Genomic DNA, 16,726 nt, shown 5'->3' on the forward strand with positions numbered 1-16,726 from the left:
AATCCGAGAGGCAAATAAATGTATAAAGGACATAGTTAAAATGGTCCATGTGACATCAGTAGTTCAACCATAACTTTAAGAAGCTACAAAATTATTTTTGTGCACAAAGAAAACAAAAAATAACAACCACATCAAAGTTCTCTTCTGGGACAGTCTGCAGCCATTATCAAGAGTATGGCGCATACTTGTGCATTCCTCTGCTGGTGAACAAGGCGCAGCACATAGCTTGTTTATAGGCAGGAAAATCATGCACATGCATCCTAATACTCTTCAAAATGGCGCCAGATTGGCGCAGAGGATAACTGTTGAGTAAATTCCTTATTTTTGTAAAACTATATCTTTAAGGTTGTTAAAGCTGTTTTAAATAGCAAAATAGTACTTTGTCAGCCAACATCATCGTTGGTCTATCTATCTATTTTAAATTTGATGAATCATAAGCAAAGGACATCAAAAGTATTGTTTATTTGCTGTTGCTAATTTAAACATGCATTTAGGGTTGTCTTAAGACTTAATGTACATTTTGTGTGACATAACCTGCAGTTAGACTTTGGTCAAATATCAACTTTTTACAGGTTAGTTAGTGATATAATATATAACTAGAATGATTACAGATATCTATACTGTACTTTTAGCACTCTCACTTTGTTCAAACAAATTCTATTACAGTGCCAATTTGGTTTATATGATTAATATGCAATGCAGTCTAATTTAATATTATATACAATCTAAAATGATTTCTAGTTTATAGTGAATTTTCAATATACAGGTGCATCTTAATAAATTAAAATGTCATAGAAAAGTTAATTTATTTCAGTAATTTAACTCAAATTGTGAAACTTCTGTGTTAAATAAATTCAGTGCACACAGACATAGTTTAAGTCTTTGGTTCTTTTAATTTTTAAGGTTTTGGCTCACATTTAACAAAACCCCACCAATTCACAATCTCAACAAATTAGAATACTTCATAAGACTAATAATATTTTATTTTTATTTTATTTTTGTGAATTGTTGGCCTTCTGAAAAGTATGTTCCTTTACTATACATGTACTTAATACTTAGTAGGGGCTTCTTTTGCTTTAATTACTGCCTCAATTCAGCGTGGCATGGAGGTGATCAGTTTGTGGCACTGCTGAGGTGGTCTGGAAGCCCAGGTCTCTTTGACATTGGCCTTCAGCTCATCTGCATTGTTCGGTCTCTTGTTTCTCATCTTCCTCTTGACAATAGCTCATAGATTCTCTCTGGGGTTCAGGTCTGGTGAGTTTGCTGGCCAGTCAAGCACACCAACACCATGGTCATTTAACCAACTTTTGGTGCCTTTGGCAGTGTGGGCAGGTGCCAAATCCTGCTGGAAAATTAAATCAGGATCTACAAAAAGCTGGTCAGCAAAAGGAAGCATGAAGTGCCTCAAAATTTCTTGGTAAACAGGTGCAGTGACTTTGGTTTTCAAAAAACACAATGGGCCAACACCAGCAGATGACATTGCACCCCAAATCATCACAGATACTTAACACTGGACTTCAAGCTACTTGGGCTATGAGCTTCTCCACCCTTCCTTCAGACTCTAGGAACTTGGTTTCCTAAATGAAATACAAAACTTGCTCTCATCTGAAAAGAGGACTTTGGACCACTGAGCAACAGTCCAGTTCTTCTGACATTGTCTGTGGTCTGCAAATCTCTTGACACTTCTGTGTGGTGGCTCTTGATGCCTTGACCCCAGCCTCAGTCCATTCCATGTGAAGTTCACTCAAATTCACGAATAGATTTCGCTTGACAATCCTCATAACGCTGCGGTTCTCTCAGTTGGTTGTGCATCTTTTTCTTCCACACTTTTTCCTTTGACTCAACTTTCTGTTAACATGCTTGGATACAGCACTCTGTGAACAGCAGCTTCTTTGACAATGATTGTTTGTGGCTTAACCTCTTTATGAAGGGTGTCAGTGATTGTCTTCTGGACAGCTGTCAGATCAGCAGTCTTCCCCATGATTGTGTAGCCTACTGAACCAAACTGAGAGACCATTCTGAAGGCTCAGGAAACCTTTGCAGATGTTTTGAGTTGATTAGCTGATGTCACCATATTCTAATTTGTTGAGAGTGAATTGGTGGGTTTTTGTTAAATGTGAGCCAAAATCATCACAATTAAAAGAACCAAATACTTAAACTACTTCAGTCTGTGTGCATTAAATTTATTTAATACACGAGTTACACAATTTGAGTTGAATTACTGAAATAAATGAACTTTTCCACAACATTCTAATTTATTGAGATATACCTGTATTTATGCCTCAACTGCAGCTGTGTACAGATATTTTTTTTCCTCCTTGACAGATGTCTACAGGAAATGAAATAACGAGTCAGAAACATAAACAGGAAACACAAATGACTAGTGGACAGATTTCAGTAAATGGGTCAGATAAATATAGTGCTATCATTTCAATATGTAGATTCATGATCAATAGAGCCATGCATGTGAGTTAATAATTGCTGTTAGTGACCAAGTCTAAGGTGTCTAAGTATCTTTGATATATTGTTATAGTTTTTTATATTAATATTTTTACATAGTTCATTTCCAACTATGTATATATGCAAACCTGATTCCATAAAAGTTGGGACACTGTACAAATTGTGAGTAAAAAGGAATGGAATAATCTCATAAACTTTTATTTTATTCAAAATGGAATATAGATAACATATCAAATGTTGAAAGTGAGACATTTTGAAATGTCATGCCAAAAATTAGCTCATTTTGGATTTCATGAGAGCTACACATTCCAAAAAAGTTGGGACAGGTATCAATAAGAAGCCGGAAAAGTTATTTGTACATATAAGGAACAGCTGGAGGAACAATTTGCAACTTATTATGTCAATTGGCAACATGATTGGGTATAAAAAGAGCCTCTCAAAGTGGCAGTGTCTCTCAGAAGTCAAGATGGGCAGAGGATCACCAATGCCCCCAATGCTGTGGTGAAAAACAGTGAAAAACAAGAGTTTCTCAGAGAAAAATTGCAAAGAGTTTGAAGTTATCATCATCTACAGTGCATAATATTATCCAAAGATCCAGAGAATCTGGAACAATCTCTGTGCGTAAAGGTCAAGAATGGAAAACCATACTGGATGCCCGTGATCTTCAGTTCAGTTCAGCGCTCAGTTCAGAAGCCTGCATCTCTGATGGTATGGGGTTACATGAGTCCGTACACATCTGGAAAGGCACCATCAATGCTGAAAGGTATATCCAAGTTCTAGAACAACATATGCTCCATCCAGACATCGTCTCTTTCAGGGAAGACCTTGTATTTTCCAACATGACAATGCCAGACCACATACTGCACCAATTACAACATCATGACTGTGAAGAAGCAGGATCTGGGTACTGAAATAGCAAGCCTGCAGTCCAGATCTTTCATCCATAGAAAACATTTGACACAACATAAAGAAGACGATGTGACAAAGATGACCTAAGACAGTTGAGCAACTAGAAGCCTGTATTAGACAAGAACAGGACAACATTCCTATTCCTAAACTTGATCAACTTGTCTCCTCAGTCCCCAGACGTTTGCAGACTGTTATAAAAAGAAGAGGGGATGCCACACAGTGGTAAACATGGCCTTGTCCCAACTTTTTTGGAATGTGTTGATGCTGTGAAATTTAGAATTTTCTTATTTTCCCCTTAAAATGATACGTTTTCTCAGTTTCAACATTTGATATGTCATCTTTGTTGTATTCTGAATAAAATATTGAAATTTGAAACTTCCACATCATATCATTCTGTTTTTATTCACAATTTGTACAGGGGCCCAACTTTTTTGGAATCGGGTTTGTATATACAACACTCACACACAAGCACACACACACACACACACACACACAAACACACAGACCAGGTGCAATGCAATATTTATATGCCATATTTTAATTTAATGTGTATAAGATGTTAGAACTATGACAGAGAGAAAGATCTGAATGAAGGATTTGTTTACAAACACTCAGCTTTTGTTTTCACAAGACTTTAATTGATGGGGTGGATTCAGGTCAGATTATGGTCTTAAAAATAGCTTGTTTTCACAAGGACAGGATGAAAGTGATAACTACTGTACAGACTTCCTCTTTCTACACCTCCCAGACACCGAGTGCAGCAGACACTGAGTGATATGACTCATCAAAGTGATTCCACTTCCTGTCGAAATGGTTATTATCATAATCACATACTTAGTGTTATCACATACAAAAATATAGAAGGTGAATGTGACACAGCATTGTGTGGGGTTAAATGAGGCCAGTGGCTTTTTCTGCAAAATTTATTTAGCATGTTTGCTGACATCTGGTGGAAAGTCTTTGCTGCTATGGTTGAGGTTTCCTCTTCAGGTAGGGGTATCCTTTTTTTTTTTTTGATGAAAATAGACAGAGCAGAATCATTGTTACAAATTGTGAATGCAAAATCTTGTATTGCATTTTAAGCCTGACCTATAATTCAGTGTATATTACCACATAGTCTTATATTTACTTACATTAAGCCCTTCGAAAAAATGGTTGGATGTTCCAGAATGAAAATATAATAATATTACGTAACTAATGACTAATTTTTGTGGAAAAAACATATGTGAGTTTAAACAATTACTGGCTGACATCCAGTTGATGTTCTTTGAATTAAGCCTTTCACCTTTGAATGGTTTAATATTTCATGCCAGGTTAATTATTATAAATTATTATTTTTTGATTATTGGACGACAACATTAAATAATTTAGTAATAGCAGTAGGTGCAGTTTCCTCCCCATGTTCGTGTTACCAGCACGCCACACCCAGTAATCACATCTGATGTGCTTTATTAGATGTTTGATGACATCCCAACAAAGATCAGATGGGTGGAGTCTTCTCAGTCCATGACTGGGCATGTGTTTTCTATGAGGATCTCATTCAAATGAATACATAAGACATTATTTGGAGAATAGATTAGAGATTGAAATTAGACAATATTTTATGTTTATTAATTAATTAATTATTTTTACATTTTCTAAAGAAAATATGAGGTTTGCTTGCCTGTGCAAAATTCAGAATGTTTTTAAATGGTCGAAAAGGTATTGTAGGTGGTTGCTTGGGTGTTGTGGATGGTTACTAGGGGATTGTTTACTGACCCAAGTCAAAAGAGCACATAAATGAATAAATGTAAATATACATTCGTTTACTTCTGCCTTTGGTCTAAAGAGGGCGCAAGAGGAAAGGAGACTCCATTTAACTTTCCCAACTTTTCCAAATTACTTGAAGTAACTTTAAGATGTGTTCCAAGTATGTTTTAACCCTGTAAAGCCTAATCCGTTTATTGAACATTAGAAATAAAAAAGAAAAAAAAAGAAACATATGTTATGTATTAGCTCTGTATCTCCCAAAAAGAAAAATGCTGAGTTCATAATCAAAGTTCTGTAGATTCAAATCATATAATGCAATGCAATACATTTATGATTGAGAGATGAACAAATAAACGTTCCTCAAAAGCCTTACCACAGTAAAAAGACAACCTGAAGGTGGACATTTTTACAATTATACTAAAAGAGCTTGCTAAAAAAATTGAAACTATCAATCAAATGACACCTGTCGCCTACTGTAAACTAAACATGTAGACACAGAAAAGAAAACGGCAGTCTTTTCTCAAACCATAAGGTCTTTAAATATATTGTGAATTTAACTACACTAGATCATGCTGATCACAAATGATTCAAGTTCTGCATTTTGTTAGCAAACGTTTCTGCTCAGACCCCTCCTTCGTTTCAGAAGGCTACTAAATCACTCGTTCATCCTGCGGTGATCCCGTCTTTATGTTAACAATTCATCCTGTCTTCCTCTTCCCTGTTCTCCCAATTCTCTCTCTGCACTTTTGCGCCCCTCCCTTGCTCCGTCGTTGTGTTTTTCTTCCTTTCTTCCACTCTCACCAGGTAACCAGACCTCCTGTGGGGGGTGTTGAGTTTCCACTTTCCCAGAGAAGGAGACAATTTGAGCCTCACAAAGCCTACAAAAGCTGTACGCCACCGTTCCTCCTCTCTCGCTCTGGGCCCTTTCTGTTTCTAATTCGCCACTGTCTGTGGGCCTTCCTCGCTATTCCCTTGACGGTTTATTTCTTTGCACTCTTTATCTCCCTTTTTTCTGTGTGAATCTGATAAACGGACAAAAATAATTGCAGGGCAAACTGTGAAACACAGCCACACATTGGCAAAAATCACATCGGGCCTCACAAGAAATGGAAAAGAATTAAGAAATAAAATAAAATGAACAGTGATTGGTATCTTCTCTACTGCTTCGCTCGATACAAAACACTCGTGTGTGTGTGTATGTGTGTGTGTGTGTCCAGCTGGTCAGCAAAGAACAAGTGTAACTGAGTCGATGTGGCAGGCGGGGGGGATCTATATGAGTGTTGGTTTACAGTGTGCACCGATGACAGCAGTGGCACAGTGAGAGATCAGCCGAGATTCACCCTTTGACCTCTCATGCTGTCACTCATCCAGAAAAATACTGCGTCATTATTGTTGCTGTTAAAGGAGTCATTTATTTAAATAAATGAATTTTGTCCATCGTTGATTTACCATAATAAAACGGATAGTTCTGGTCCTTGATTCTGATTGGTTGAGCCGTGTACGAAGCTGTTGTAAATTACTCTACAAACATACACCTTTGTTTACTTCTGTGTGTTGCTCGCCAATCACTTTGTTGGAACCACAACGGTTTCTGATGAACTACATTGTTTGGTGGAAGAATACTGTTTTTATTATTCTTTATTCTGCCTTTGTCATCCGTGAAACTCAAAAGCAGATGTTTTGTAGCATGTTGTAGCACTGCACTTTTCCATGCAGTGAAGGCATGCATGACCACAGCGGAGAGAAATACTTTAATTTTGTTCGGTTACTCACAAATGCTTATGATTTAAGAAGACTTGGAAATTTTGGCAAAACAGCATGTTTCCTATTAATATTCCTGCTAGTAAATTAGGTTGCTTAAATGTTTTTTACTGTAAAACAGTACTTTAAAACATTAAAACTTAAAAACAAGATACATTTACAAAAGTAGCAAAAATCGTACACGCTTTTTTGTGTGTGGATATATATATATATATACTTTTGTAGACATAATGTTTGTACATAAAACATTTTATTTATTTATTTTTTTGCCAGTTTTGGAAAAAAAATTGCTTCTCAAAAGTTTGGGGTTATTAAGATTTAGTTTGTTTCAGCAAGTTCATATTAAACTGATCAAAAATAACAGTGAATATATTTAGAATATCTAATTTTTTTCTCTTTCAAATAAACTTTGAACTTATCGAGAAAACTGTGAAAAACCACAGTTTCCACAAAAATGTGAAGCAGCACAACTATGTTCAACATGGAAAATAGGTTAATTATAAATATTTCTCTAGCAGCAAATCAGCATATTAGAATGATTTCTAAAGATCATGTGACACTGAAGACTGCAGTAATGATGCTCAAAATAAAGCTTAGCATCACAGAAATAAATTAGATTTTACAATATATTAAACAGAAAATAATTATTTTGAGTTACAATATTGACATTCACAAACATTGACAAAATTGACATTCTTCAAGTGTCCTTTTGTGTTCCACATGGAAGAAAGAAGAACATGAAGGTGAGAAAAATTTGAGAGAATTTTGTGAGTAAATTATTTCTTAATCTATTTTAAAGATTTTAAATAAGGTTGATGTAAAAGTGGGAAGCTGTGTTGATGAAGTGGCTTTTAAAAAATAAAAAGAGGAAAAAATTAATAAGTCTGGGCCTTTCCAGCAGCAGAAACTGCAAAAATCAAAAGAAAAGTTGTCTGTTAAAACAGTCTCTCTCAAGATGAACTGCACTATAAACTGTAAAAGAGCTTTTGCAGGTTTGGAACAACATGAAGAAAATGGGAAGACATATATATTCATATTCAGATAATTATTATCAATTAAGTTTTTAAGTCTTCGGAAGAAAATGTGAATCCTCATGCAAAACCTCCAAGATAGGGAAAGTGGTTGCCAAGACATTACTTGTGGTTGCTTTTTGGCATAAAGTTAAAAAAGTTCACTCTTGAAGTCTCTGTTATATTCTTGTCTCTCTGTGGCCCTGGTCCCTTCTTATGTAGGATTTTTGTCTCCCATTTTATTTTACTGCAAGTCTACATATATTTGATCTTTTATAGAGCTAGATGGATGGTGTAAGATTACTTGCAACACGCAAGTAAACGATGACAGAATTTTCATTTCTGGGTGACCTATCCCTTTAAGATCACACATGATCGGATGGATGCTAAACAAATAAAAAGTAAAAATAAATGTGCAATGATCATTAGGGGATTCCCATGTCCTCCTTCTTGACCCCCACCGAAACCCGTCACTAACCCATTCACTGACCAGGCAGGTTGACTCTCCGAACGAACCCCCCTACATCCCACAGAGAGAGGGAACGCTGTGACCCTATAAATAGAGGTGAGGAATGGTGCTGATATGTTGAAGCAAGGAGGGGGGCATGGAAAAAGGATTAAGAGAGATATTGGGCTGCTCGGGCTGCTCTTGCAGCCTGTGGATCTCTGACTCAGGTAATCTGAATAGCAGGGATGTCACATGAGAAATTTGTGTGATCTTGATGACAGTCCAATTGGCCTTGATGTGCTCGTTTGCACTCCGTCTCTCCCTCTATTTCCCTCTTCCTTTTGGCAGTGATGAAGATGGGAAGTGTGCTCATTATTGGTGGTAAAGGTGTGATGACTGTATGTCATGTTCAGGTGCTTACTTCCTGACTAGAAACATTCAGACTTCCTTATTGGCTCATTGGATGCTCTTATCCAATCAGAAACTGGCCTGGTTTACTCCTTGGCAACTTAATGTTTTCGTGGGAAAGATTTACAGGTAGTTTAGATCTAAATTGAACCTTTTGTGCTTTACAACTATCCCAGCTGCAATCAGTCAGCTAAGGTTTATTGGCATGACTGTAAACATTTAGAATATTGATAAAGCATTTACAGGTCAGAGGTCGCAATATGAACTGAATAGTTGGAGTACATTTGACAAGAAAATTCTATTTCAGTATTTTAAATTTCAAAGTTAATTGAATGCGTTACTTGCCATTTTGTTTAATTATTTTATTAAGTAAATATGTGTGTGTGTGTGTGTGTTGCATGTGGGCACGTGTGTGTGTGTGTGCGTGTGTGCGTGTGTGTGTGTGTGTGTGTGGTCGTGTGGGCATGTGTGTGTGTGTGTGTGTGTGCGTGTGTGTGTGTGTGCGCGTGTGTGTGTGTGTGCGTGTGTGTGTGTGTGTGTGTGTGTGACCCTGGACCACACAACCAGTGATGAGGGTCAAGTTTTTGAAACTGAGATTTACACATCATCTGAATAAATAAGCTTCCCATTAATTCATGGTTTGTTATGATGGCTGAGATACAACTGTTTGAAAATCTGCAGAAAAATGCAATTAAGAAAATTGCTGTTAAACTTAACTGTCCAAATTAACTCCTTAGCAATGCATATTACTAATCAAAAATGCAGCTTTGATATATTTTTGTTAGAAAATGTACAAAATAACTTCATGGAACATGATATTTACTCAATATCCTAATTATTATTATTATTATTTTTTTGTCATAAAAGAAAAATTTAGTTTTTGTCTATAATTTTGTTACTTTCATTGATCAAGGATGTATCAAACTGATCAAAAGTAAAAGTAAAGACATTTTTAATGTTACAGAAGAATTTTAATTTTAAATAAAAATCTAATAAAAAATGAGGCAGCAAATATACTACATTTTCATCATCATAATAAAAAATGTTTCTTGAGCAGCAAATCAACATAGAATGATTTCTGAAGGATCATGTGACACTGAAGACTGGAGTAATGTTGCTGAAAATTCAGTTTTGATCACAGGAATAAATTATTAAAATATGTTCAAGTAGAAAATCATATTTTACATTTAAATAATATTTAACAATATTACAGTTTGACTTCTAAAGTATATGTTTGATCAAATAAATGCTGCCTTGGTAAGCATAAGTGATTTCTTTAAAAAAAAAGGCCAAAAGTTAGGCCACCTTTCCTGCTTAACAGAATCAGTGAGTCTGGGAGCAGGTCTCAGGGTTGACCGAGGTTAAAGAGCAACAACAGCAAGAGCCCCAGGAGGGATGAATGGCCAGGAAAATCACACTAGTTTGTGTGACTGTGAGTGGGAAGAAACAGAGCAAAACATCTCATCATCATGTTTCATAGGACTTTTTTATGATATATAAAACTTTTATAATGCAAGGCTAAATCAATCAACATTATTGTGGAAAAAAGCATAGTGGAGAGCCCGTAAATATTTCTCTGGATGGGTTTCATTTCTGAAAGTCAGTTTCTTGGGTAAGTTGCCACTTTAGTTTGGCAAAATGTAATACTGTATACCATGTTATAGATATTAATATGAAAGGTAATTTGCATATTAAGCCAACATAAATTGTAATTAATAAATTATATAATAAGAACACTTGTGAAACTATGAAAATGGGTTTCCACTATGTGATAAAAAATTAAATAAATAAATAAACAAAAAAGATCTCATAATTCTGATTTAATATATAATATTATTATATATATATATAATTCCAATTATATAATATATATATAATTCCAGTTAAAATGCAGTTTAAAAGTGTGCCTTTATTTATTTATTTGTTGTTGTTGAATGTGATGGTAATGTAATTTCAGAAGACAGAATTCACGAAAATAATCTTGAATTTGAACTAGACGTCTGAAAGCAATGTAAAAGCACTGCTAGGGAAACGAGCATTTGTGTAATTGAACTTCTGACTCAAAATGTCATAGCTTCTGTGACAACTAGCCCCAGTCCCCTCTTTAAAGATGCCATGGCTCTATTAATCTTATTTATCTGTGTTTTGCTTTCTTCATCTCTTTTGTGCCATTCCAGTACCTGCTTCATCGACTCCTGCCCTGTCATGTCCAGACCAGACAGTGTTTGAGCCATCAGCAATGCAAAAGAATAAAAGTTGCATATGAAAACAGATGTACATCAGTCATTGTCACCCACTGTTCCGGTACTTTCCTGTGCAGTACTGATAATGAGGCCTGTGCATGAGGTCCAGATTTGTCATAAATGCATCTTGTCTCATCATTCTGTTTTCAACCTCTTCTCAACCCCCTTTCAAAATAATTCCTTCCCCTCCCCCTCTCCCTCTTTCTCTTTATTCAAAGCCATTGATCATGCATGCAGAAATTTAGCACGCCCATAGCTCCAGTCGGGAGCACTGGGGCGCTGTCCTACATACTGCTTCTCCACACACACACTCATCCTGACACCACAATCAAATACACAAGCATCCACACACACACACACACACACACACACATATACAGGCTAACCGCGCTGACAAACTTATGAGCCAAGATAAATAAGCATGCAAATTCTTTACAAATGATGGCATGCATTTCTACCTGTTTGGCCTCCGAACTGCTCTCAAAACTTTTGGAGCATGAGTTTTATTTTGAATCTGATAATTCAGATTTTCATCTTGCATTTGTTTTCTCGTCTTCCACTGAAATATCTAAGTTGTACTTGCAGGTGCATTTCTGCTCTAGGTTTGTGCTCTTAAAATAACTGCTGATATTGTTGGCTTTTGTGTGATAAATTGCTCTTGCTTTTCCTCAAGTTGCTTTAGATAACAATATAGATGTCATAGAGATGCATGGTTTTTGCATACAGATGTCATTTTTTCTTGTGCTTTTTTGCAGACTGAAATTGGGAAACATAAAATCCACATTTTATTGTCTTATGAGATGTTTCGTGAAACACATAGTTGTTTATTTTTAAATTATGTTTTAAAAAAGTAAATGTGTTTAGAGACAGTAAATATATATTCTGAAACGGGCTTTAATATTCCAAGTGATTAGACTGTTTCCAGCCTGCCCGCTGCATGTCAGTGCTTATTCATTTTCAACAAATCACGAAATAACAAAACATTAAAATGACAACAATACCATGTGAGATGCTGTTGTTTATGAGGAACAATGAACACCTCCCTGAGGACTACAAATGGTTGTGGTCAGTCTATTGGCCCCACCCACTCATGCAAACCACCAATCACCTTGTCCTGATTTATCTATCTATCTATCTATCTATCTATCTATCTATCTATCTATCTATCTATCTATCTATCTATCTATCTATCTATCTATCTATCTATCTATCTATCTATCTATCTATCTATCTATCCATCCATCCGTTTGTCTGTCTGGTTGGCTTTCCCTTTCTTCAGACTGACCACGTTCTGCTCTGCTACTGTACGACAGCAGATTAAAGTGGGTGGGGCCGGGGCGAAAGATGGGCGGAGCAAACTACGAGAGTCCGGGAAAAGTCAAACGGGAGGCGGTGCCTCAGTGTGTGCGCAATCCAGGCCTGGGCCGTCCTCCTCCAGACGGGCCCTCCCTCCCCCACCCCCTCGGGCCACCCGCTCTTGAGTTGGACACTCCTGGCTCCCGTTCGGCTCACAGTCCGGGCAACAGAGGGACACGGGAATGGACACAGAAGGGAGTCAGAGCAGCCTGTCGTCCTCCACGCAGGACTCCCCACACGACCCCTGGTAAAGCTTCCTCTCTGCGCGCTCCGTTCGACTTTTCGGAGATCTATATTTACATCTATTCATTTAAACCTGAGTTTTGGGACCAGGAGGAAAGAGACCACCGGAGACAAAAGACACAAGCGCGGGTTCCTTGACGAAAGAGCGAAAATGGAAACAATGTAACAGCCAGGAGCCTCACTGTTACATTGTTTCCATGTTCCCCCTTTCCAGGACGCGCGCTGTTACATTGTTTCCATCTGTTACAATCGGAAGTGTTACATTTTTCCAGCACATTATGTTATAACGTTCCATTTCGCTTTTTCAAACGGGGATGATTGAACTTTTTACTTTTTAACGGAGAGGAAATAACCAATTCTGCGTTTTCATTGGAAATAACGGCACCCATCTATCCATCATGGCCGAATTTCACTTTTCCACTTGATTTATTACGATTGTGGGATGTTGATTGCTGTATTTACACATGCATCAGTAATCAGTAGCGTTTCAGAAGACTTTCAGGTGTCTGATCTGACTCTCTTTTTCACCTTTCAGCAAAATGTTCATCGGCGGGTTGAGCTGGCAGACGACACAAGGTGAGACACGCGTGATCTGTCCTGCGTGCTACTTCCACAAAAAAGTCTAATGCATGGGTTCCTGTGAGCTCGTAGGAGCGTTTCTTCTTTCTAGGTTTGATGGGATAGAAACAGAAAGCAAATAGTTATGCACAGTGAAATCAAAGCGTGCATTCAAAGCACGCGCCTAATACGTTATAGCTACATCGTTTACATAGGTGAATATTTATAGATCAATGGGATGTTTTATCTTCAAACTTCTCTTGCAATAGTTCCTCGAAAGCTCCAGACGATATTTATATAGTGCGCTGGTGGTGATTTGAGGTGAAAGCAAGGGCGCTAGTGAGGAAGCTCTGATGCGGTTGTATAAATGCAGCACGCAGTGTGGAAAATCTCTGGCTGCATGCACACTATGCATGCATGTGTTGTTATTCAAATACTCAGCTTAGCTTAGAACATTAAAATAAGAATGCTTACCAGATCTTTATAATGAGCACTATTGTTGAGATGCAAAGTGGTCATAGATGGGAAGTCTCAATGCTGATTTAGAAGCAGCAAGCTTTTTGTTTAAGCTACACTAAACTGCTGTTATGAAATAAATGCATTGTGTTTTTCTTTCTCCAGAGGGGCTGAAGGAATACTTTTGTAAATTCGGCGAGGTGAAGGAGTGTATGGTGATGCGGGATCCGGTTACGAAGCGCTCGAGGTGAGGGGGAGGCGCGCGCACATCCACTGCTGACTTGTTTGTTTGTGTGTTTGTAACTTGATTCTTATGCGTAATGTTATGCTTTTGCTCAGGGGGTTTGGATTTGTCACCTACGTAGACCAGACCGGTGTGGATAATGTTTTGGCCCAAAACAGACACGAGCTGGATTCAAAAACAGTGAGCTTTTAAATCGTTTTTTTTTTATTCTGTATAGCAGCTATCTGTTTGTTTAACATATAATTGCACACAAGAAGTAGTTCTGCGTGCTCTATGGGGGTCAGTGTTTCATCTCACCTGCATCAGGCTTATTCTTTGTTTTTGAACCAGCTGCCTCATATTCTGTTTCTTACGCACTTAAGTCGGATGAATGCTTCTCCGTGGTTTTTGTTTCCTAAGATCATTTTAACTACACATGCACGAGGCGCGAGGTCCGTTCCAGCAGGTCTGTCTGGCGCAGAGCGCGCCACATGAAAGCGTTCTTTCGCGCTTTTCATCGTCATAGCAACCAGGGGAGCGAAACGGGGCAGAATCAAACTTTTCAAAATCTTCTAGGATTCGATCAACACTCCAAAAACCTTGTGAAGATGCGTTTATATACTTTAGGAAACCATATTATTATTCAAAAAGAACAATATAATATACCATGATTATGCTAAAGCAATAGTATTCTTTAAAGTACCATGCAGTACCGATTCACTATTTTGGTATCAATCAAAATATCTCAGTATAACCGTTACTAAACCAAAGACTTCGAGCTGTTTTTGATCATTTATTGCAGTCACATTTGAGTTTAAGGGTGTTTCTATTATTATTATTAATATTATTCATATGCATTAAGAAGGTTTAGGTATTAATCGTGTTTCTCAACTGGTTTTGCCTCAGAAGCCAGATCTGACAATCTTAAATCAAACAGTGGAGTGTATTAAACAAGCTGCATAGATCAAGCAAAATGCAAAATTATTAACATGACATTGGCTGAATAGGATAGTTGACAATTTTGTAAATGCATAACCAACAGCTGAAAACATTGATATACAAACACTCTGCTAAAAGTTATTTTAGTATTAGCCATAGTGAATTTGTAGGACACACAGCCTTTGACGTCAACATCACAAAATAGCTTTTCTCCTCCATTTTTACAGTGAATTTTGCTGTTATGACTATGCATGTTTGTATGCTTACATTTTGATATATTAGTTTTGCCTAATGTCTGTGACCTCAGATCAGAACAGATGTGTAACTAAACACCAATGCAAATGGCATGCGGCATAGTTTGAATATATGCTATTATATGTTTCCGAACACTTTAGTATTAATATGACACAATTACTAAACCGTGGGGATTTTAATGGAAATGAAAGCGGCCTGTAAATCTATGAAACCTAATACATGTTGAGTTCCTGAACTTTTTTGTCCAGTTTTGACCGCCTTGCACAGAGTAGCTTGCTCGCTAGTAGCTGTATTTGAATAAGCACCCAGGTTGTGTTTGAATATGTGTATCCTGGGACGTCACTGATGGTCCTTTGTCAGATCTGTGTGGGTGTGTCAGCAGACAAAACCAGAGCTTTACTACAGAGATGCCACAGACCCCTTAAAAGATGTGTGTTTGTGTGTATTTGTTTGTTGTAAAATTTGGGCTGTGTCCTGGCCTGTTCCCGGTCCTTTCATATTAAAGAATGGGGCTAGTCGAATCATGTTTGGATGCATGTTTTTGCAAGAATATTGACAACTATTGATGGTGACTTAAACACTGCTGCTGCATGGAAAGACTCAGCCTGGCATCACTTCAGTCTCTTGGGTTCGGTTGCCATGTGGGACTATCATCACCATAACAACTTTGTTGGTTATATCCGAGAGTGTCACACACTCTTAAACACGCCCAGTAACCGCTGTGACCCTCTGTAACACTTGATGGTGTAGATGTGTAGAATAATGCATGTGTATGGCACCAGTGTTGCATCATTCATAGTTTGAAATGATTTTGCAGTTCAAGAATAAGTCTAAAGTATTTTTCACTTTAATTCATGAGGAAGAAGGACAGACTGGCATGTATGAAAACAAGATTTATTTTTAACAGTCGAGAGAAATTCTAGTCTAGAATACTTTGTGGCTTCGAGTCAACATTTGCATGTGATCTGTTTTATTTTCATAATGTGATGTATTAATTAGTGAATCTTATTCAAATTAGGGCCAGGATTGATCCTTTATTGAAAAAGCTGGAATAGGTTAGAAATGATAACTAGAAAAAGTGTGCGTTTTTCTTCAACAATGTGTCTGTTAAGAAAGTAAATATAATACTAATTAATGTCTAAGGTCTCCTATGCTGTGTATTGTGCTGGGGAAAATTGTATGCAAATTTACAAAAGTTTGGGGTCAGTTTTATATATATAAAACTGAATTAAAATTGAAACGTTTGATAAAGATACATAAAATGGTCATTAAGTGAAATGGTTCAAAAGGTTTATGTTTCAAATAAATGTGGCTGTTTTGAACTTTAGGTTTTGAAGCATAAAAGGAAGCAGCACAAGTGTTTTCAACACTGATGAGAATAAGAAATGTTTTTTTGAGTAGCAAATCAGCATATCAGAATGATTTCTCAAAATTCAAAATTTGATGCTCAAAATTCAGCTTTGATCACAGGAATAAAATAGTTATTCAAAATTGTAATTATATTTTATAAGTGTTACAGAATCACATAAAAATGTTGATTCTGATAGCTATGATGTAAATCTCCATTAGATGTACAGGAAAGCTCTGTTTTCTATGCTTTGATGCAAAGGCTAATCAGTGTGTTAACTGTCTATTGATGGGTTTGAATGGCCTTTTCGTAGGGTTTTTGAGGCTCTATGTTTTGGTGGGGTTGCTGTGGGTTATTAGG

General features: G+C 37.0%; 1 protein-coding gene across 1 annotated transcript in view; it reads left to right on the forward strand.

Annotated features, from left to right (window-relative positions):
• The first annotated feature begins 12,427 nt into the window (after positions 1-12,427).
• Positions 12,428-16,726, forward strand: part of LOC127958546 (RNA-binding protein Musashi homolog 1) — a 29,915-nt gene continuing 25,616 nt past the window's right edge. The window contains exons 1-4 of the mRNA XM_052557445.1: positions 12,428-12,591; positions 13,123-13,163; positions 13,767-13,848; positions 13,941-14,025. Coding sequence (XP_052413405.1) covers positions 12,527-12,591; positions 13,123-13,163; positions 13,767-13,848; positions 13,941-14,025 — 273 coding nt within the window. The 5' untranslated portion in view covers positions 12,428-12,526. The remainder of the gene's footprint in view (positions 12,592-13,122; positions 13,164-13,766; positions 13,849-13,940; positions 14,026-16,726) is intronic.

This window comes from Carassius gibelio, chromosome B5 (genome assembly GCF_023724105.1).
Source record: "Carassius gibelio isolate Cgi1373 ecotype wild population from Czech Republic chromosome B5, carGib1.2-hapl.c, whole genome shotgun sequence".
NCBI lineage: Eukaryota > Metazoa > Chordata > Actinopteri > Cypriniformes > Cyprinidae > Carassius > Carassius gibelio.